The sequence below is a fragment of the Oncorhynchus nerka genome, linkage group LG18, assembly GCF_034236695.1.
Source record: "Oncorhynchus nerka isolate Pitt River linkage group LG18, Oner_Uvic_2.0, whole genome shotgun sequence".
Lineage (NCBI taxonomy): Eukaryota > Metazoa > Chordata > Actinopteri > Salmoniformes > Salmonidae > Oncorhynchus > Oncorhynchus nerka.
In genome coordinates this window covers 68,046,258-68,069,525 of record NC_088413.1, presented here as the reverse complement: position 1 = coordinate 68,069,525, position 23,268 = coordinate 68,046,258, and the positions used below count along the sequence as shown (strand labels likewise).

Here is a 23,268-nt window from a genome sequence, read left to right as displayed (position 1 = left end):
GAGAGGGTTAATATAACTGTTCTGTAGAGACACACAGACAGGAGAGGGTTAATATAACTGTTCTGTAGAGACACATACAGGAGAGGGTTAATATAACTGTTCTGTAGAGACACAGACAGGAGAGTGTTAATATAACTGTTATGTAGAGACACAGACAGGAGAGGGTTAATATAACTGTTCTGTAGAGACACAGACAGGAGAGGGTTAATATAACTGTTCTGTAGAGACACAGACAGGAGAGGGTTAATATAACTGTTCTGTAGAGACACAGACAGGAGAGGGTTAATATAACTGTTCTGTAGAGACACAGACAGGAGAGGGTTAATATAACTGTTCTGTAGAGACACAGACAGGAGAGGGTTAATATAACTGTTCTGTAGAGACACACAGACAGGAGAGGGTTAATATAACCGTTCTGTAGAGACACACAGACAGGAGAGGGTTAATATAACTGTTCTGTAGAGACACAGACAGGAGAGGGTTAATATAACTGTTCTGTAGAGACACACAGACAGGAGAGGGTTAATATAACTGTTCTGTAGAGACACAGACAGGAGAGGGTTAATATAACTGTTCTGTAGAGACACAGACAGGAGAGGGTTAATATAACTGTTCTGTAGAGACACACAGACAGGAGAGGGTTAATATAACTGTTCTGTAGAGACACAGACAGGAGAGGGTTAATATAACTGTTCTGTAGAGACACACAGACAGGAGAGGGTTAATATAACTGTTCTGTAGAGACACATACAGGAGAGGGTTAATATAACTGTTCTGTAGAGACACACAGACAGGAGAGGGTTAATATAACTGTTCTGTAGAGACACAGACAGGAGAGTGTTAATATAACTGTTATGTAGAGACACAGACAGGAGAGGGTTAATATAAATGTTCTGTAGAGACACACAGACAGGAGAGGGTTAATATAACTGTTCTGTAGAGACACAGACAGGAGAGGGTTAATATAACTGTTCTGTAGAGACACAGACAGGAGAGGGTTAATATAACTGTTCTGTAGAGACACAGACAGGAGAGGGTTAATATAACTGTTCTGTAGAGACACAGACAGGAGAGGGTTAATATAACTGTTCTGTAGAGACACAGACAGGAGAGGGTTAATATAACTGTTCTGTAGAGACACAGACAGGAGAGGGTTAATATAACTGTTCTGTAGAGACACAGACAGGAGAGGGATAATCCTCTTCTATTCCAGAAAGTTGTTCCCTTCCATCTGATCTCACATCAATTAGTGGATCTGAGCAGCAAATAGCTGAAGCTACAATTTACAGTATTGAGATGCAGCCCCTACCTCTTGTGATCTCTCTGTTGTCAGTGAGACCTCCACACAGGGAGATGGCGATGTTGGGCATGTCTCCCAGCTGGTCAGAGTAGCTGTCCACGCCGCTGTCCATCCCACTGCTGCCCACCGACTGAGGGGATTGGTTGGCACTCCGCACTCCCGTTTCCAAGCCACCTCTCACCGAACCGCCCCCGTCACTAAGGAACAGGGTCATAGGGTCAGGAGTGTAGGACAACTCTGTGCGTAGGACAGGATAGGTGAGTGTGTGTATGTGTGTGCGTAACAGGTGTGTGTTTGTTACTGGTGTGTGTGTGTGGGTGTGTTGAGTGCGTGTATATGTGTGTCATTGGAGGCTGGTGGGAGGAGCTATAGGAAGACCAGCTCAATCGAATGGCTGGAATGGAATCAATGGAGTAAAAATATGTTCATATGTTTGATGTATTTGATACCGTTCCATTTATTTAATTCCAGCCATTACAATGAGTCTGTCCTCCTATAGCTCCTCCCACCAGCCTCCTCTGATGTGTGTGTGTGTGTAATAGGTGCGTACAGTGCATTCGGAAAGTATTTAGACCCCTTGACTTTTGCCACATTTTGTTACGTTACAGCCTTATTCTAAAATGGATTAAATCGTTTTTTCAATCATCAATCTACACACAATACCCCATAATGACGAAGCAAAAACAGGTTTTCAGAAATGTTTGCTAATTTATTAAAAAAATGAAATATCACATTTACATAAGTATTCAGACCCTTTACTCGGTACTTTGTTGAAGCACCTTTGAAAGAAATTACAGCCTCAAGTCTTCTTGGGTACGATGCTGCACGCTTGGCACACCTGTATTTGGGGAGTTTCTCCCATTCTTCTCTGCAGATCCTCTCAAGCTCTGTCAGATTGGATGGGGAGCGTCGCTGCACAGCTATTTTCAAGTCTCTCCAGAGATGTTCGATCGGGTTCAAGTCTGGGCTCTGGCTGGGCCACTCAAGGACATTCAGAGACTTGTCCCGAAGCCACTCGTGCGTTGTCTTGGCTGTGTGCTCAGTGTCATTGTCCTGTTGGAAGGTGAACCTTCGCCCCCAGTCTGAGGTCCTGAGCGCTCTGGAGCAGGTTTTCATCAAGGATCTCTCTGTACTTTGCTCCATTCATCTTTCCCTTGATCCTGACTAGTCTCCCAGTCCCTGCCGCTGAAAAACATCCCCACAGCATGATGCTTACACCACCATGCTTCACCGTAGGGATGGTGCCAGGTTTCCTCCAGATGTGACGTTTGGCATTCAGGCCAAAAGTTCAATCTTGGTTTCATCAGACAAGAGAATCTTGTTTCTCATGGTCAGAGTCCTTTAGGTGCCTTTTGGCAAACTCCAAGTGGACTGTCATGTGCCTTTTACTGAGGAGTGGCTTACGTCTGGCCCAGATGGTTGTCCTTCTGGAAGTTTCACCCATCTCAACAGAAGACTCTGGAACTCTGTCAGAGAGATCATCGGGTTCTTGGTCACCTCCCTGACCAAGGCCCTTCTCCCCCGATTGCTCAGTTTGGCCGGGAGGCCACCTCTAGGAAGAGTCTTGGTGGTTCCAAACTACTTCCATTTAAGAATCATGGAGGCCACTGTGTTCTTGGGGACAGACATTTTTAGGTACCCTTCCACAGATCTGTGCCGTGACACAATCCTGTCTCGGAGCTCTACGGACAATTCCTTCAATTCCTTGGTTTTTGCTCTGACATGCACTGTCAACTGTGGGACCTTTATATAGGCAGGTGGGTGCCTTTCCAAATCATGTCCAATCAATTGAATTTACCACAGGTGGACGCCAATCAAGTTGTCGAAACATCTCAAGGATGATCAATGAAAACAGAATGCACCTGAACTCAATTTCATGTCTCATAGCAAAGAGTCTGAACATTTAAAAAAATTTTTTTTTATAAATTTGCAAAAATGTCTAAAAACCCATTTTGTCTTTGTCATTATGGAAAATTGTGTGTAGATTGATGAGGGATTAAAAAATATATATTTTAGAATAAGGTAATAAAATGCGGAACAAGGGAAGGGGTCTGAATACTTTCCGAATGCACAGTATGTGTGTGTGACAGGTGTGCCTGTAAGTGTGTGTGTGTGTTAGTTACAGTTGTGTTACCTTTTGGGGAAGTAGAGAGCGGCCACATCTGGCTCCAGCTCAGTGATGTCATCCAGGTAGATTCCATCAGAGCCCAGGTGGTGGCTCCTCTTGTCTGCAGGTACAGCGTCACACGTTACCATGGATACAATGATTGACAAGGCATTACTTTCATTCATTAAGTTGATATGAAACTAATGGCTGAGACATTCATATCTACAGACTTGAAACTAATGGCTGAGACATTCATATCTACAGACATGAAACTAATGGCTGAGACATTCATATCTACAGACTTGAAACTAATGGCTGAGACATTCATATCTACAGACGTGAAACTAATGGCTGAGACATTCATATCTACAGACATGAAACTAATGGCTGAGACATTCATATCTACAGACGTGAAACTAATGGCTGAGACATTCATATCTACAGACATGAAACTAATGGCTGAGACATTCATATCTACAGACTTGAAACTAATGGCTGAGACATTCATATCTACAGACGTGAAACTAATGGCTGAGACATTCATATCTACAGACGTGAAACTAATGGCTGAGACATTCATATCTACAGACGTGAAACTAATGGCTGAGACATTCATATCTACAGACGTGAAACTAATGGCTGAGACATTCATATCTACAGACATGAAACTAATGGCTGAGACATTCATATCTACAGACATGAAACTAATGGCTGAGACATTCATATCTACAGACTTGAAACTAATGGCTGAGACATTCATATCTACAGACTTGAAACTAATGGCTGAGACATTCATATCTACAGACGTGAAACTAATGGTTGAGACATTCATATCTACAGACGTGAAACTAATGGTTGAGACATTCATATCTACAGACGTGAAACTAATGGCTGAGACATTCATATCTACAGACGTGAAACTAATGGTTGAGACATTCATATCTACAGACGTGAAACTAATGGCTGAGACATTCATATCTACAGACGTGAAACTAATGGTTGAGACATTCATATCTACAGACGTGAAACTAATGGCTGAGACATTCATATCTACAGATGTGAAACTAATGGCTGAGACATTCATATCTACAGACATGAAACTAATGGTTGAGACATTCATATCTACAGATGTGAGTGACAGTTTGAATAAAAATTCTGTCACCTAAACTGACATATATATTCTGTCTGTCCTCTCCTTCCAGGTAATGGTTCAGCTACTCAAACATGCCTCTCCATGAACACTGATTACAATAACATATAACATATGCCGTTTAGCAGACGCTTTTATCCAAAGCGACTTACAGTCACGTGTGCATACATTTTACGTATGAGTGGCCCAGGGAATCAAACCCACAAACCTGGCGTTGCGAGTTCCATGCTCTACCAACTGAGCTCCATGCTCTACCAACTGAGCTCCATGCTCTACCAACTGAGCTCCATGCTCTACCAACTGAGCTCCATGCTCTACCAACTGAGCTCCATGCTCTACCAACTGAGCTCCCAGCTCTACCACCTGAGCTCCACGCTCTACCACCTGAGCTCCACGCTCTACCAACTGAGCTCCACGCTCTACCAACTGAGCTCCACGCTCTACCAACTGAGCTCCACGCTCTACCAACTGAGCTGCATGCGCCACCAACTGAGCTGCATGCTCTACCAAGTCAGTCATACAGGACACCCTAACCCTGAATGTGACACTGAAATAAACCAGATCATTACAGAAACAGACTTGTAAGCTGCGTACCTTTCCTCTTAGATGGGGAGTCTGTGTGTCTGACCGTGTTGTCCCTATGGCACCCCTCATCCAGTTCTGACAGCATCCTGGAGGCCACCAGTCCCTCCACCTCTCTACAGGCTGCCCATACTTCCTCCATGTCTCCTCCAGGCCAAGACCTTGCTCCAGACCCAGCCTCAGACCCTGCTCCAGACCCTGCTCCACACCCAGACCCTGCTCCAGACCCGGCCCCAGACCCTGCTCCAGACCCGGCCCCAGACCCTGCTCCAGACCCTGCCCCAGACCCTGCTCCAGACCCTGCCTCAGACCCTGCTCCAGACCCTGCTCCAGACCCTGCTCCAGACCCTGCTCCAGACCCTGCCTCAGACCCTGCCCCAGACCCTGCCCCAGACCCTGCTCCAGACCCTGCCTCAGACCCTGCTCCAGACCCTGCCCCTGCTCCAGACCCGGCCCCAGCTATGTTGTCCTCGGGCTGTGGAACGTACAGGGTGAGGGGCGGGGGGGCGCTGTCTTTTTGGCTCTGGGACTGGATCTGATCAGAGGGGCCACCGTCTCCAGTGATGGTTCTGAAGTGTGTGCTGTCACACACAGGGATGGTGACAGGGGACATCATCAAAGAATCTTGCATCTGGAACGGAGGGAAGAAGGAGGGCTAGAAGAGGAGAGAGAGAGGGAAAGAGAGAGAAGAGAAAGAAGAGAGAGAGCAGGACAGAGCAAGGGAGGGGAGTTAGGGTGTAGATAGGAGAAGAGAGAGAGAGAGAGAGATGTGTGGTTAGAGTGAGTGCTAGTGTATTAGCGTGTCCTCAGCTGCTCTTATGGAAGATGATTAAAGAGATTAAAGTCTGAAAACATCAGTCCTGATTTCTGGATCAATGTGTGGACATAATGCCTCCCTTTTTGTGTCCTTTCTTTCCTGTTCTGTCTCTCTGAATCTGTCTCCCCTCCCTATATCCCTCCCTCCCTATATCCCTCCCTCCCTCCCACCCTTCACCCCCCCCACTCTGTCCCTCCCCACCTCCCTCCCTCTCTCTGTACCTTGGCAGCTTGTGGCAGCTCTCCCCAGGCCCACATCATCTCAGGGTTGTCTTTGCTCTGATTGGTCAGCTCTGAGTCACTCTTTGGAGTGGAGGGGCTGGAGCCGCCTGGGCTGCTTGGTAACAAGTCAAGTCACATAGAGGGATGTGATTGGTTGAGCCAGTACTACACTGATTCATGGACATCAACAATACAGTACAAAGTCTCTGCTGGTTCGCATGGTTTTATACTTTATAATGTAGTAAATAAATTGAATTTGATTAGATTTTTATCAACATGCGCCAAATACAACTGGTGTAGACTTTACAGTGAAATGCTTGCTTCTGAACCTTTTCCAACGATGCAGAGTTAAAAAAATTATAATACAAAATAAAATAGTTTAACTTACCTGATCGGAGAAGGGAAGAGAGAAGTCTGCTGTGGACAGGAGATGGACAGACCACCGCTAGGAGGGATAGACAGAGTATGTTCTATCAGAGGACTGGAGGGAGACAGAGATGGGGAGGGAGAGAGAGATGGGGGTAGGGAGGGAGAGATGGGGGTAGGGAGGGAGAGAGAGATGGGGAGGGAGGGAGAGAGAGATGGGGAGGGAGAGAGAGATGGGGGTAGGGAGGAGACAGAGATGGGGGTAGGGAGGAGAGAGAGATGGGGAGGGAGACAGAGATGGGGATAGGGAGGGAGAGAGAGATGGGGAGGGAGAGAGAGATGGGGATGGGGAGAGAGTTGGGGAGGGAGAGAGAGATGAGGATGGGGAGAGAGATGGGGGTAGGGAGGGAGAGAGAGATGGGGAGGGAGAGAGAGATGGGGATGGGGAGAGAGTTGGGGAGGGAGAGAGAGATGAGGATGGGGAGAGAGATGAGGATGGGGAGAGAGATGGGGGGGAGAGAGATGGGAGGGAGAGAGAGATGGGGAGGGAGAGAGATGGGGAGGGAGAGAGAGATGGGGAGGGAGAAAGAGATGGGGAGGGAGAGAGAGATGGGGAGGGAGAGAGATGGGGTAGGGAGGGAGAGAGAGATGGGGGTAGGGAGGGAGAGAGAGATGGGGGTAGGGAGGGAGAGAGAGATGGGGAGAGAGACAGAGATGGGGTAGGGAGGGAGAGAGAGATGGGGAGGGAGAGAGAGATGGGGATGGGGAGAGAGTTGGGGAGGGAGAGAGAAGAGGATGGGGAGAGAGATGAGGATGGGGACAGAGATGGGGAGGGAGAGAGAGGTGGGGAGGGAGAGAGAGATGGGGAGGGAGAGAGAGATGGGGAGGGAGAAAGAGATGGGGAGGGAGAGAGAGATGGGGAGGGAGAGAGATGGGGAGAGAGAGAGAGATGGGGGGAGAGAGAGAGAGATGGGGATGGGGAGAGAGATGGGGAGGGAGAGAGAGATGGGGAGGGAGATAGATGGGGATGGGGAGAGAGAGATGGGGATGGAGAGAGATGGGGATGGGGAGAGAGAGATGGGGAGAGATGGGGAGGAGATAGATGGGGATGGGGAGAGAGAGATGGGGATGGGGAGAGAGATGGGGATGGGGAGGGAGAGAGAGAGATGGGGATGGGGAGGAGAGAGAGATGGGGTAGGGAGGGAGAGATGGGAATGGGGAGGGAGAGAGAGAGATGGGGAGGGAGATAGATGGGGATGGGGAGAGAGAGATGGGGATGGGGAGAGAGATGGGGATGGGGAGAGAGATGGGGATGGGGAGGGAGAGAGAGAGATGGGGATGGGGAGGGAGAGAGAGATGGGGGTAGGGAGGGAGAGAGATGGGGATGGGGAGGGGAGAGAGATGGGGAGGGAGAGAGAGATGGGATGGGGAGGGAGAGAGAGATGGGGTAGGGAGGGAGAGATGGGGATGGGGAGAGAGAGATGGGGATGGAGAGAGATGGGGATGGGGAGAGAGATGGGGATGGGGAGAGAGAGATGGGGAGAGAGAGATGGGGAGGGAGATAGATGGGGATGGGGATTGGGAGAGAGATAGAGATGGGGATGGGGAGGGAGAGAGAGAGATGGGGATGGGGAGGAGAGAGAGATGGGGGTAGGGAGGGAGAGATGGGAATGGGGAGGGAGAGAGAGAGATGGGGAGGGAGATAGATGGGGATGGGGAGAGAGAGATGGGGATGGGGAGAGAGATGGGGATGGGGAGGGAGAGAGAGAGATGGGGATGGGGAGGGAGAGAGAGATGGGGGTAGGGAGGAGAGATGAGAATGGGGAGGGAGAGAGAGAGATGGGGATGGGGAGGGAGAGAGAGATGGGGAGGAGAGAGAGATGGGAGGGAGAGAGAGATGGGGGTAGGGAGGGAGAGATGGGAATGGGGGAGAGAGATGGGGATGGGGAGGGAGAGAGAGATTGGGGTAGGGAGGGAGAGATATGGGGATGGGGAGAGAGAGAGAGAGATGGGGGTAGGGAGGGAGAGAGAGATGGGGAGGGAGAGAGAGATGGGGATGGGGAGGGAGAGAGATGGGGATGGGGAGAGAGAGATGGGGATGGGGAGAGAGATGGGGAGGGGAGAGAGATGAGGGAGAGGGAGATTGGGATGGGGAGAGAGAGAGAGATGGAGGGAGAGGGAGATGGGGAGAGAGAGAGAGATGGGGATGGGGGAGAGAGAGAGATGGGGATGGGGAGGGAGAGAGAGAGAGATGGGATGGGGAGGGAGAGGGAGATGGGGATGGGGAGGGAGAGAGAAATGGGGAGGGAGAGAGAAATGGGGATGGGGAGGGAGAGAGAAATGGGGAGGAGAGAGAGATGGAGATGGGGAGGGAGAGAGAGATGGGGATGGGGAGGGAGAGAGAGATGGGGGTAGGGAGGGAGAGATGAGAATGGGGAGGGAGAGAGAGATGGGGATGGGGAGGGAGAGAGAGATGGGGAGGGAGAGCGAGATGGGATGGGGAGGGAGAGAGAGATGGGGTAGGGAGGGAGAGATGGGAATGGGGGAGAGAGATGGGGATGGGGAGGGAGAGAGAGATTGGGGTAGGGAGGGAGAAATATGGGGATGGGGGTAGGGAGGGAGAGAGAGATGGGGAGGGAGAGAGAGATGGGGATGGGGAGAGAGATGGGGAGGGAGAGAGAGATGAGGGAGAGGGAGATGGGGATGGGGGGAGAGAGAGAGAGATGGAGGGAGAGGGAGATGGGGAGAGAGAGAGAGATGGGGATGGGGGGAGAGAGAGAGATGGGGATGGGGAGGGAGAGAGAGAGAGATGGGATGGGGAGGGAGAGGGAGATCGGGATGGGGAGGGAGAGAGAAATGGGGATGGGGAGGGAGAGAAATGGGGAGGGAGAGAGAAATGGGGAGGGAGAGAGAAATGGGGAGGAGAGAGAGATGGAGATGGGGAGGGAGAGAGAGATGGGGATGGGGAGGGAGAGAGAGATGGGGAGGGAGAGAGAAATGGGGAGGGAGAGAGAAATGGGGATGGGGAGGGAGAGAGAGATGGAGATGGGGAGGGAGAGAGAGATGGGGATGGGGAGGGAGAGAGAAATGGGGAGGGAGAGAGAGATGGAGATGGGGAGGGAGAGAGAGATGGGGATGGGGAGGGAGAGAGAGATGGGGAGGGGAGAGAAATGGGGAGGGAGAGAGAAATGGGGATGGGGATGGGGAGGGAGAGAGAGATGGAGATGGGGAGGGAGAGAGAGATGGGGAGGGAGAGAGAGATGGGGATGGGGAGGGAGAGAGAGGTGGGGAGGGAGAGAGAAATGGGGAGGGAGAGAGAAATGGGGGGGAGAGAAAAATGAGGGTAGGGAGGAAGAGGGAGATGGGGATGGGGAGGGAGAGAGAAATGGGGAGGGAGAGAGAGATGAGGGTAGGGAGGAAGAGGGAGATGGGGATGGGGAGGGAGAGAGAAATGGGGAGGGAGAGAGAGATGAGGGTAGGGAGGAAGAGGGAGATGGGGATGGGGAGAGAGAGAGAAATGGGGAGGGAGGGAGAGATGGGGATGGGAGGGAGAGATGGGGGTAGAGAGGAGATGGGGATGGGGAGAGAGAGATGGGGATGGGGAGGGAGAGATGGGGATGGGGAGGGAGAGAGAGAGATTGGGAGGGAGGAGAGAGAGATGGGGGGAGAGAGAGATGGGGATGGGGAGAGAGATGGGGAGGGGAGAGAGATGGGGGTGGGGATGGGGAGAGAGATGGGGATGGGGAGGGAGAGAGAGATGGGGATGGAGAGAGAGATGGGGAGGGAGAGAGAGATGGGGAGGGAGGGGAGAGAGATGGGGAGAGAGAGATGGGGATGGGGAGAGAGATGGGGAGGGGGAGAGAGATGGGGATGGGGACAGGGGAGAGATTGGGAGGGGAGAGAGATGGGGATGGGGAGGGAGAGAGAGAGATGGGGATTGAGAGAGAGATGGGGATGGGGAGAGAGAGATGGGGATGGGGAGAGAGAGATGGGGATGGGGATTGAGAGAGAGATGGGGAGGGAGAGAGAGATGGGGAGGGAGAGAGAGATGGGGGTGGGGAGGAGAGAGAGAGAGATGGGGATGGGGGGGAGAGAGATGGGGGGAGAGAGAGATGGGGATGGGGAGAGAGATGGGAATGGGGAGGGAGAGAGATGGGGATGGAGAGAGAGAGGGAGATAGGGAGGGAGATGTCGGTAGGGAGGAGAGAGAGATGGAGATGAGGAGGGAGATGGGGATGGGGGAGAGAGGGAGAGAGAGATGGAGATGAGGAGGGAGATGGGGATGGGGAGAGAGGGAGAGAGAGATGGGGAGGAGAGAGAGATGGGAATGGGGAGGGAGAGAGAGAGATGAGGAGGGAGAGAGAGAGATGGGAATGGGGAGGGAGAGAGAGAGATGGGGAGAGAGAGATGGGGAGGGAGAGAGAGAGATGGGGATGGGGAGGGAGAGAGAGAGATGGGGATGGGAGAGAGAGATGGGGGTAGGGAGGGAGAGATGGGAATGGGGGAGAGAGAGATGGGGATGGGGAGGGAGAGAGAGATGGGGATGGGGAGGGAGAGATGGGAATGGGGGAGAGAGATATGGGGATGGAGAGGGAGAGAGAGATGGGGGTAGGGAGGGAGAGGGAGATGGGGAGGGAGAGAGAGATGGGGATGGGGAGGGAGAGAGAGATGGGGATGGGGAGAGAGATGGGGAGGGAGAGAGAGATGAGGGTAGGGAGGGAGATGGGGATGGGGAGAGAGAGAGAGAGGGAGGGAGAGGGAGATGGGGATGGGGAGGAGAGAGAGATGGGGATGGGGAGGGAGAGAGAGATGGGGAGGGAGAGAGAAATGGGGAGGGAGAGAGAAATGGGGAGGGAGAGAGAGATGAGGGTAGGGAGGAAGAGGGAGATGGGGAGGGAGAGAGAAATGGGGAGGGAGAGAGAGATGGAGGGAGATGGGGATGGGGGAGAGAGGGATGGAGATGAGGAGGGAGAGAGAGATGGGGATGGGGGAGAAAGGGATGGGGAGAGAGGGATGGGGAGAGAGGGATGGGGGTAGGGAGGGAGGGAGAGAGATGGGGATGGGGGAGAGAGGGATGGGGGTAGGGAGGGAGGAGAGAGAGATGGGGATGGGGGAGAGAGGGATGGGGGTAGGGAGGGAGAGAGAGATGTCGGTAGGGAGATGTCGGTAGGGAGGGAGAGAGAGATGGGAGTAGGGAGGGAGATGTCGGTAGGGAGGAGAGAGAGATGGGGGTAGAGAGGGAGAGAGAGATGGGGGTAGGGAGAGAGAGGGAGATAGGGAGGGAGATGTCGGTAGGGAGGGAGAGAGATGGAGATGAGGAGGGAGATGGGGATGGGGGAGAGAGGGAGAGAGATGGGGATGGGGAAGAGAGAGATGGGGATGGGGAAGAGAGAGATGGGGATGGGGAAGAGAGAGATGGGGATGGGGAAGAGAGAGATGGGGATAGGGGAAGAGAGAGATGGGGATGGGGAAGAGAGAGATGGGGATGGGGGAGAGAGGGAGAGAGATGGGGATGGAGAGGCAGATGGGGGTAGGGAGGAAGAGAGAGATGGGGGTGGGGAGGGAGAGAGAGATGGGGAGGGAGAGAGAGATGGGAATGGGGAGGGAGAGAGATGGGGATGGAGAGAGAGAGGGAGATAGGGAGGGAGATGTCGGTAGGGAGGGAGAGAGAGATGGAGATGAGGAGGGAGATGGGGATGGGGGAGAGAGGGGAGAGAGATGGAGATGAGGAGGGAGATGGGGATGGGGGAGAGAGGGAGAGAGAGATGAGGAGGGAGATGGGGATGGGGGAGAGAGGGAGAGAGATGGGGATGGAGAGGCAGATGGGGGTAGGGAGGGAGAGAGAGATGGGGATGGGGAAGAGAGAGAGATGGGGATGGGGAAGAGAGAGATGGGGATGAGGAAGAGAGAGAGATGGGGATGGGGAAGAGAGGGATGGGGAAGAGAGAGATGGGGATGGGGAAGAGAGAAAGATGGGGATGGGAAAGAGAGAGAGATGGGGATGGGGATGGGGAAGAGAGGGATGGGGAAGAGAGAGATGGGGATAGGGGAAGAGAGAGATGGGGATAGGGGAAGAGAGAGATGGGGACAGGGGAAGAGAGAGATGGGGATAGGGGAAGAGAGAGATGGGGATAGGGAAGAGAGAGATGGGGACAGGGGAAAGAGAGATGGGGATAGGGGAAGAGAGAGATGGGGATAGGGAAGAGAGAGATGGGGATAGGGAAGAGAGAGATGGGGATAGGGGAAGAGAGAGATGGGGACAGGGGAAGAGAGAGATGGGGATAGGGAAGAGAGATGGGGATAGGGGAAGAGAGAGATGGGGACAGGGAAGAGAGAGATGGGGATAGGGGAAGAGAGAGATGGGGATAGGGAAGAGAGATGGGGACAGGGGAAGAGAGAGATGGGGATAGGGGAAGAGAGAGATGGGGATAGAGAGAGATGGGGATAGGGGAAGAGAGAGATGGGGATAGGGGAAGAGAGAGATGGGGATAGGTGAAGAGAGAGATGGGGATAGGGAAGAGAGAGATGGGGACAGGGGAAGAGAGAGATGGGGATGGGGAAGAGAGAGATGGGGATAGGGGAAGAGAGAGATGGGGATGGGGAAGAGAGAGATGGGGAAGGGGAGAGAGAGATGGGGATGGGGAAGAGAGAGATGGGGATGGGGAAGAGAGATGGGGATGGGGAGAGAGAGATGGGGATGGGGAAGAGAGAGATGGGGATGGGGAGAGAGAGATGGGGATGGGGAGAGAGAGATGGGGATGGGGAAGAGAGAGATGGGGATGGGGAAGAGAGAGATGGGGATGGGGAAGAGAGAGATGGGGATGGGGAAGAGAGAGATGGGGATGGGGGAGAGACAGATACAGAGAGAACCATATGCAGGTCTTTCATTCTACAAAGGCATCCGACAAGATCCTGCATGAGTACAACAACCAAACTGTTTATTATTATGTTCTGTTCAATCTTGTGGGTGCATGTGTGTGTGGGTGTGCATGCATGTGTGTGGGTTGGGTCATGTGCATCTACCTCTGTGAGTGTGCCCAGTCTGCGTCAGGGCGTGTGTATGTTGTGTTCTGGATGTAGGTGCTGCTCAACACACTGGCCTTAGGCCCCTGCTCTTCATCAAACTCTGGAGTAGAGGCCCTGAGACAGAGAGAGACACAAATATATATAGAGAGAGACAAAGAGAGAGAGAGAGAGAGGGAGACAAAAAAAGAGAGAGAGAGGAGACAAAAAGAGAGAGAGAAAGACAAAGACAGAGAGCGACAAAGAGCGAGAGAGACATTAACAACAACAACACACACATCAGATGAATGAGAGAGAATAAGGAGGGTTCGACTGAGGCCCATGGTCATTACGGGGGGGGGGGGGGGAGGGAGGGGGGGGGGGGGAATTCACCGGAGACCAAAAAAAGGTATCTTGCTGTTTTTTTCCACACACACGCGTGCGTTGTACAGGAGTGTAAATAGTGTTGATGTAAAGACTATATGTACTGTAATCACCTGCTGGAGTTGTTATCGTGCTCTTGCTCCTCATCAGTGCTCATATCGATGGTGAACATGTCCTCATCCTCTGAGTGCTCCCCACTCTCTTCCCGCCTCCCACCTCCGCTCTCCCGCGCTTTCTTCCTCCTCTTCCTCCTCTTTTTCATCATCATCCCTCCTCCTCCTCCTCCTATGGTCTGCTGGGAGCTCAGGGTCTGGACCGAGAGGGTGGCGGGGTCAGAGAGGCGAGACATGCCCTTCCCCAGCTGGGCTTCCATTAGCTCCACCCCCTGGGACACAATAGGTGACGTTGCCAGGTAAGACGGAATCCCTTCCTTTTGGGGACAGAAAATAGAAAACAGGAAGTGAGGTCATGATGAAACATGAATGACTTGTTAAGTAATCAGCCCTGGAAGTACATTTTGACCAAATATTATAAGATAGTAGAACATATCCAGCTCTTCTAATCTTCAAGGTACACCAGGTGAGTAGATTCTGATAAGCAGTAGCACGTGAGTCCTCCAGGCCTGCAGTTGAATAGTTCTGACCTGCAGATACAAGATGGCACCGATGGAGATGGCAGCATCGCGACTAGCTCTTAAGCAACTCTGCAGTATTTTGTTTGTTTATGTACAATTATTTACGTTAATAGCTCATTATATACAGCCGGGAAGAACTATTGGATATTAGAGCGACGGTAATTCACCAGAACTTCCAGCATTACGACCAGGATTACCACTTCCCTGGAGCGGATCCCTTGTTTGCTCTCACCAGAACAATTGAACTGATTCCAGAGGCCGACCCAAAACAACGCAGGTGGAGGAGAGGTACTAGAGGCGGTCTTCTGGTCCGACTTAGGAAGCGTGTACACCACCCACCGCTCCTGAGTATTCTACTTGCTAATGTCCAATCCCTGGATAATAAAATGGATGAGCTCAAGGCGAGAGTTGCTTTTCAGAGAGACACCAGGCTCTCATAACATGCTCAGCTTCACGGAAACATGGCTCTCTCGAGATACACTGTCGGACTCTATAAAGCCAGTTGGTTTCTCAGTACATTGCGCCGACAGGAACAAACATCTCTCCGGGAAGCAGAAGGGTGGAGGTATATGTTTTATGATCAACAACTTATGGTGTAACTGTGATCCTCAAACAGGGGCCCCACAAGGGTGCGTGCTCAGCCCCCTCCTGTACTCCCCGTTCACCCCATGACGGTGTAGCCAAGCACGCCTCCAACTCAATCATCATGTTTGCAGACGACACAACAGTAGTAGGCTTGACTACCAACAACGATGAGATGATGAGGTCTGCCCAACGCATCACCGGGGGCAAACTTCCCGCCCTCCTGGACACCTACAATACCTACAATACGCAATGCCATAGGAAGGCCAAAAAGATCATCAAGGACATCAACCACCTGAGCCACTGCCTGTTCACCCCAATATCATCCAGAAGGCGAGGTCAGTACAGGTGCATCAAAGCAGGGACCGAGAGACTGAAAAACAGCTTCTATATCAAGGCCATCAGACTGTTAAACAGCCATCACTAGCACATCAGAGGCTGCTGCCTATAGACATAGACTAGGAATCACTGGCCACTTTTAGAAATGGATCACTAGCGAGTGTAAATATGTTCCGTATCCAGCATTACTCATACGTATAAACTGCACTCCACATATATACTGTACTCTATACTATTCCACTGTATCTTAGTCACTTTAATAGTGTGTAAATATAGCATCACCCATCTCATGTGTATATACTGTACTCTATACTATGCCACTGTATCTTAGTCCAATGCTGCTCTGACATATGTGTATATTCTTAATCCATTCATTACTTAGATGTACGTGTATTTGGGTATATGTTGTGAAACTGTTAGATATGACTTGTTATATATTACTGCACTGTCAGAGCTAGAAGCACAAGCATTTCACTACACCCACAATAACATCTGTTAAATAAACCAATAAAATGTGATTTGATTGGATGTGTAGTAAGATAGGCTGCAGCTGCAGCACCCTCCAATACTGTCTGAATAGGAGGTCTATCCCTGTGAGGGATCTAGGGGTTCAGGAACACACACACATGGTAAATATTTCTCTGCTAAGGAAATACACTAGGAACACGTGTGTGTGTGTGTGTGTGTGTGTGTGTGTGTGTGTGTGTGTGTGTGTGTGTGTGTGTGTGTGTGTGTGTGTGTGTGTGTGTGTGTGTGTGTGTGTGTGTGTGTGTGTGTGTGTGCGTGCGCGCGCGCGCATGTGTGGTAGCAGGGAGCCTAGCAACCAGTAACAGAAAGGTTGGTGGTTTGAATACCCGACAAGGTGAAAAACCTGTTGATGTGCCCTTTAAAGAGGCACTTACCCCTAATTATCTCCAGGGATGCCGTACTACTATGGCTGACCCTGTAAAACAACACAGTTCACTCCACCTATCTGGTGTTCGTGACAATAACACATCTGTGTGTATATCAGGGGCAACTAGATTCAACCGCGGGACGATTTTTGTTGAAGCGGATGGTTGAGAGGCAGGAACATAATTATACACATTTGTACACTGCAATTGACCACAACTAAGCCCCAGAAGAGATTGTATTGGAAAATAACTTAACTTTTTAAGTTCATACCTTGATTACATTGAGACACAGTCTGGGAATTCATGAACAGATTCTCTGAATTCAACTAGAATTCAACTAGAATTCTCTGAATTCAACATATTCATGATGCCCAGTCCACATGGGTTTATAACACACTGTATTCTTTATCCAAATAAAACGGACCACTCAGAGGGTAGACAGGGTGAATCAGGGAGAGGACAGACCCCTGAACGTGTGTGTGTGTGTGTGCGTGAGTGCGTGCGTGCGTGCGTGTGTGTGTGAGTGCGTGTGTGCGTGCGTGCGTGCGTGCGTGCGTGCGTGCGTGCGTGCGTGTGCATGTGTGTGTGTGTGTGTGTGTGTGCGTGCGTGCGTGCGTGTGTGTGTGTGCGTGTATGCTGTGCAGTGGAATGTAGAAAAGGGATTTTTTTGTCCATAAATAGGGTTGTTATTTTTGGCTGGGTCAAGAGGAGGGTTTATCCCAGAGGAGAAACAAGATCTGTACAGTACAACCAAAACACACACTGTAAACTGAAGAACTCACTGGACGTGGAAAAGATATACAGCCACTGTCAGGAACAGCTCAATAGTGATACTTAGAACATGTTTCTGCATGAAATCCCTCGGTTCTTAGAGGGGAATAGACTAGGACAGGGAGGAGGAGAGGGGAGGGGAGGGGAGGAGAGGGGAGGGGAGAGGCGAGGAGGGGAGGGGAGAGGAGAGGCGAGGAGGGGAGGGGAGAGGAGGGAAGGGAGTAAGGAAAGGAGATATGAGAGGAAAGGAAAGGGGCGGTTGTAGCAGGGAGGAGAGAAGAGGACAGCTGAGAGGAGAGGATGTAGCAGGAAAGTGGGGTGGAGGGAGGAATGGGAGTCCGACAGTCACGACAGCCCAGTTAAACTAAACCCCAGATTATAACAGCTCTGGTTTAATCCCTTACTGGAGAAAAGACCAAGCATTATCCCTCTATCCCTTTATCATCATTCTTCTCCTTCTACCTCACCATTATTCATTCTCTCCTCTCCCATCTTCTCCTCTCCCATCTTCTCTTCTCCTATCTCCTCTCCTCTCCTCTCCTCTCCTCTCCTGTGTGATGTTATTACTAAAGCCTGAGCTCTCGGTGGAGCAGTTCATCTGAGAGCTCAGAGAGCCACATACTAGATGATTAATAGAGTGACAATAAGAGTGAGGTAGTTAATTTATAAAAACACAATCTGTAAACTTTACTTCAAACAGAACTGTTCAATTTGGCATTTCCCCTTACTAAAGGTTATGAATTGAGTTTACATTTGCTGATCCTAGTAAATGTCATTATCATAGGATTATTTATAGGACTCTATTATAGAATCTATGAGATCTATTACAGGATTCTTTCTCGCCTCCTGTCGCCTAAGATGGTGTCTCAAAGTTCACACTTGCACTATTTAGTATGCATGGCTTAGGTGTACGCATGGCGGGTGCATCACTTCAAACTAAGTAGTGTGAGATCACATCACTGGGATTGAGTTTATATTTTAAACCTTTTGGCCATGACCCCTGATTGTGTGTGTGTGTGTGTGGCCTTGTCTGGACATGGAGTCCATTCTCTTCCCATCCTGTCCAGGATCCAGTTACAGCATGTGTCCTCATTGTTTGTTTCCAGGGAACACCACTCACATTACTGAACATGCACCAAGTCAGTTCACTAGGCTACAGTCTTAGAAAAAAGTTTAGATTTATCCTTAAAAGGTATCTTTGGCTGTCTCCATAGGAGAACCATTTGAAAAAACATTTTTGGTTCTAGGTAGACCCCTTTTCAGTTCCATGTAGAACCCTTTACACAGACGGTTCTACCTGGAACCAAAAAGGGTTCTACCTGGGTCCAAAAAGGGTTCCCTTATGGGGACAGCCGAAGAACCCTTTTGGAACCCCTTTTTTAAGAGTGTACTTTTTCTACTTCTCTCTCTCTCTCTCTCTCTCTCTCAATTAAATTCCATAAAATGTCAATTCAATTCAAAGGGCTTTACTGGCATGAAAACATTTGTTTAAATTGCCAAAGCACATCTTCTCTCTCTGTTTGCTCTCTCTGTTCTCTCTCTCTCTCTCTCATTCTGTTCTCTCTCTGTGTTCTCGCTCTCTGATCTCACTCTCTGCTCTCTCTCTCTGTTCTCTCTCTCCGTTCTCTCTCTGTTCTCTCTCTGTTCTTCTCTCTGCTCTCTCTCTCTGTTCACTTTCTCTGTTCTCTCTCTGCTCTCTCTCTATTCTCTCTCTTCGTTCACTCTCTGTTCACTCTCTCTGTTTCGGGGGCCATGGTTGAGTGTGTGTGTGTGTGTTGGTGTGTGCATGCGTTTGTGGTTGTGTGTGTACATACCAGTGTGTTCTCTGTCTCCTTGACGAAAAAGGCCTCTCCGTTCTCCCCCAGCTTCATTTGTAGACTCACAGGCTCTCCATTGATCTCTATGTCCACCTGAGACACAGATGACACCAACCATCACTATGCCTTTCAATCTCACTCCATCCCTCTCTCTTTCCTCTGCTCTACCCTCCATCTCTCTCTCTTTCCTCTGCTCTACCCTCCATCTCTCTCTCTTTCCTCTGCTCTACCCTCCATCTCTCTCTCTTTCCTCTGCTCTACCCTCCATCTCTCTCTCTTTCCTCTGCTCTACCCTCCATGTCTCTCTCTTTCCTCTGCTCTACCCTCCATCTCTCTCTCTTTCCTCTGCTCTACCCTCCATCTCTCTCTCTTTCCTCTGCTCTACCCTCCATCTCTATCTCTCTTTCCTCTGCTCTATCTCTCTCTCTTTCCCTCCATCTCTCTCTCTTTCCTCTGCTCTACCCTCCATCTCTCTCTCTTTCCTCTGCTCTACCCTCCATCTCTATCTCTCTTTCCTCTGCTCTATGTCTCTCTCTTTCCTCTGCTCCCTCCATCTCTCTCTCTTTCCTCTGCTCTACCTCTACCCTCTCATCATCTCTCTCTCTTTCCTCTGCTCTACCCATCTCTCTCTTTCCTCTGCTCTACCCTCCATGTCTCTCTCTTTCCTCTGCTCTACCCTCCATCTCTATCTCTCTTTCCTCTGCTCTACCCTCCATCTCTCTCTTTCCTCTGCTCTACCCTCCATCTCTCTCTCTTTCCTCTGCTCTACCCTTCATCTCTATCTCTCTTTCCTCTGCTCTACCCTCCATCTCTCTCTCTTTCCTCTGCTCTACCCTCCATGTCTCTCTCTTTCCTCTGCTCTACCCTCCATCTCTCTCTCTCTTTCCTCTGCTCTACCCTCCATCTCTCTCTCTCTTTCCTCTGCTCTACCCTCCATCTCTCTCTTTCCTCTGCTCTACCCTCCATGTCTCTCTCTTTCCTCTGCTCTACCATCCATGTCTCTCTCTTTCCTCTGCTCTACCCTCCATGTCTCTCTCTTTCCTCTGCTCTACCCTCCATCTCTCTCTCTTTCCTCTGCTCTACCCTCCATCTCTCTCTTTCCTCTGCTCTACCCCCCATCTCTCTCTCTTTCCTCTGCTCTACCCTCCATGTCTCTCTCTTTCCTCTGCTCTACCCTCCATCTCTCTCTCTTTCCTCTGCTCTACCCTCCATCTCTCTCTCTTTCCTCTGCTATCCCCTCCATGTCTCTCTCTTTCCTCTGCTCTACCCTCCATCTCTCTCTCTCTTTCCTCTGCTCTACCCATCTCTCTCTTTCCTCTGCTCTACCCTCCATGTCTCTCTCTTTCCTCTGCTCTACCCTCCATGTCTCTCTCTTTCCTCTGCTCTACCCTCCATCTCTCTCTCTTTCCTCTGCTCTACCCTCCATCTCTCTTTCCTCTTTACCCTCCTCTACCCTCTACTTTCCTCTCTCATCTCTCTCTCTTTCCTCTGCTCTACCCTCCATCTCTCTCTCTTTCCTCTGCTCTACCCTCCCATGTCTCTGCTTCCTCTGCTCTACCCTACCCTCCATCTCTCTCTCCTCTTTCCTCTGCTCTCTACCCTCCATCTCTCTCTCTCTTTCCTCTGCTCTACCCTCCATCTCTCTCTTTCCTCTGCTCTACCCTCCATGTCTCTCTCTCTTTCCTCTGCTCTACCCTCCATGTCTCTCTCTTTCCTCTGCTCTACCCTCCATGTCTCTCTCTTTCCTCTGCTATACCCTCCATCTCTCTCTTTCCTCTGCTCTACCCTCCATCTCTCTCTCTTTCCTCTGCTCTACCCTCCATCTCTCTCTCTTTCCTCTGCTCTCCCTCCATCTCTCTCTCTCTTTCCTCTGCTCTACCCTCCATCTCCATCTCTCATCTCTCTTTCCTCTGCTCTACCCATCTCTCTCTTTCCTCTGCTCTACCCTCCATGTCTCTCTCTTTCCTCTGCTCTACCCTCCATCTCTCTCTCTCTTTCCTCTGCTCTACCCTCCATCTCTCTCTTTCCTCTGCTCTACCCTCCATCTCTCTCTCTTTCCTCTGCTCTACCCTCCATGTCTCTCTCTTTCCTCTGCTCTACCCTCCATCTCTCTCTCTTTCCTCTGCTCTCCCCTCCATGTCTCTCTCTTTCCTCTGCTCTACCCTCCATCTCTCTCTCTCTTTCCTCTGCTCTACCCATCTCTCTCTTTCCTCTGCTCTACCCTCCATGTCTCTCTCTTTCCTCTGCTCTACCCTCCATGTCTCTCTCTTTCCTCTGCTCTACCCTCCATCTCTCTCTCTTTCCTCTGCTCTACCCTCCATCTCTCTCTCTTTCCTCTGCTCTACCTCTCTCTACCCTCCATCTCTCTTTCCTCTGCTCTACCCTCCATGTCTCTCTCTTTCCTCTGCTCTACCCTCCATGTCTCTCTCTTTCCTCTGCTCTACCCTCCATGTCTCTCTCTTTCCTCTGCTCTACCCTCCATCTCTATCTCTCTTTCCTCTGCTCTACCCTCCATGTCTCTCTCTTTCCTCTGCTCTACCCTCCATGTCTCTCTCTTTCCTCTGCTCTACCCTCCATCCCTCTCTCTTTCCTCTGCTCTACCCTCCATGTCTATCTCTCTTTCCTCTGCTCTACACTTCATCCCTCTCTCTTTCCTCTGCTCTACCCTCCATGTCTATCTCTCTTTCCTCTGCTCTACCCTCCATGTCTCTCTCTTTCCTCTGCTCTACCCTCCATGTCTCTCTCTTTCCTCTGCTCTACCCTCCATCTCTATCTCTCTTTCCTCTGCTCTACCCTCCATCTCTCTCTCTTTCCTCTGCTCTACCCTCCATCTCTCTCTCTTTCCTCTGCTCTACCCTCCATCTCTCTCTCTTTCCTCTGCTCTACCCTCCATCTCTCTCTCTTTCCTCTGCTCTACCCTCCATCTCTATCTCTCTTTCCTCTGCTCTACCCTCCATGTCTCTCTTTCCTCTGCTCTACCCTCCATGTCTCTCTCTTTCCTCTGCTCTACCCTCCATGTCTCTCTCTTTCCTCTGCTCTACCCTCCATGTCTCTCTCTTTCCTCTGCTCTACCCTCCATCTCTCTCTCTTTCCTCTGCTCTACCCTCCATCTCTCTCTCTTTCCTCTGCTCTACCCTCCATCTCTCTCTCTTTCCTCTGCTCTACCCTCCATCTCTCTCTCTTTCCTCTGCTCTACCCTCCATCTCTCTCTCTTTCCTCTGCTCTACCCTCCATCTCTATCTCTCTTTCCTCTGCTCTACCCTCCATGTCTCTCTTTCCTCTGCTCTACCCTCCATGTCTCTCTCTTTCCTCTGCTCTACCCTCCATGTCTCTCTCTTTCCTCTGCTCTACCCTCCATGTCTCTATCTTTCCTCTGCTCTACCCTCCATCTCTATCTCTCTTTCCTCTGCTCTACCCTCCATCTCTCTCTCTTTCCTCTGCTCTACCCTCCATCTCTATCTCTCTTTCCTCTGCTCTACCCTCCATCTCTATCTCTCTTTCCTCTGCTCTACCCTCCATCTCTCTCTCTTTCCTCTGCTCTACCCTCCATCTCTCTCTCTTTCCTCTGCTCTACCCTCCATCTCTCTCTCTTTCCTCTGCTCTACCCTCCATCTCTCTCTCTTCCCTCTGCTCTACCCTTCATGTCTCTCTCTTTCCTCTGCTCTACCCTCCATCTCTATCGCTCTTTCCTCTGCTCCACCCTCCATCTCTATCTCTCTTTCCTCTGCTCTACCCTCCATGTCTCTCTCTTTCCTCTGCTCTACCCTCCATCTCTCTCTCTTTCCTCTGCTCTACCCTCCATCTCTATCTCTCTTTCCTCTGCTCTACCCTCCATCTCTATCTCTCTTTCCTCTGCTCTACCCTCTATCTCTCTTTGTATTCGTACTAACCTATCTCCATCTCCATCCCTCCAATCTACTATCATCTCTGTCTCTCCCACCATCTCTCCCATCTACCCCTCCTTCTCTATTTTTTTATTTCCATTTTTCTCTCTTCTATCAACAATAAATATTTCTTTCAGCAACTCTCATTGTCCATTTTGTCTGTGTCAGCTCAGGTCAAGGACAGCTACAGGTATACGTGGTAGAAAAATGAATGATTCATCTCTCTCCCTTCATCCCCTTTTCTCCCTCTCTCTTTCTGTGTGGTAATTTCTGTAAGCACCATCTTCTACCCAATGTCCTCTGCCCCAGTGCTCCTTAACCCAGACCCCCCCACCGCACACAGCCTCCCTGTGTCCTCTCACCACTTTCTCACGGGAGCGCAGCACACCCATCTTGCCGAAGCGAACGTGGAAGGGCGA

General features: G+C 50.7%; 1 protein-coding gene across 4 annotated transcripts in view; it reads right to left on the bottom strand.

Annotated features, from left to right (window-relative positions):
- The window catches only part of LOC115123893 (phosphatidate phosphatase LPIN1-like), a 47,648-nt gene that overhangs the window by 9,344 nt on the left and 15,036 nt on the right, over positions 1–23,268 (bottom strand). For all 4 annotated transcript variants that reach the window (XR_010459791.1, XR_010459790.1, XM_065004294.1 and 1 more), the window contains 9 exons: positions 23,212–23,268; positions 18,963–19,058; positions 14,043–14,359; positions 13,567–13,683; positions 6,566–6,622; positions 6,178–6,289; positions 5,152–5,794; positions 3,435–3,528; positions 1,310–1,497 (listed from right to left, as the gene is read on the bottom strand). The exon at positions 23,212–23,268 is cut by the window's right edge. Coding sequence is in view for 2 of the 4 variants with exons in the window: in XM_065004294.1 (XP_064860366.1) it covers positions 1,310–1,497; positions 3,435–3,528; positions 5,152–5,794; positions 6,178–6,289; positions 6,566–6,622; positions 13,567–13,683; positions 14,043–14,359; positions 18,963–19,058; positions 23,212–23,268 (1,681 nt within the window). In the remaining 2 variants the exon portion in view is untranslated. The remainder of the gene's footprint in view (positions 1–1,309; positions 1,498–3,434; positions 3,529–5,151; positions 5,795–6,177; positions 6,290–6,565; positions 6,623–13,566; positions 13,684–14,042; positions 14,360–18,962; positions 19,059–23,211) is intronic.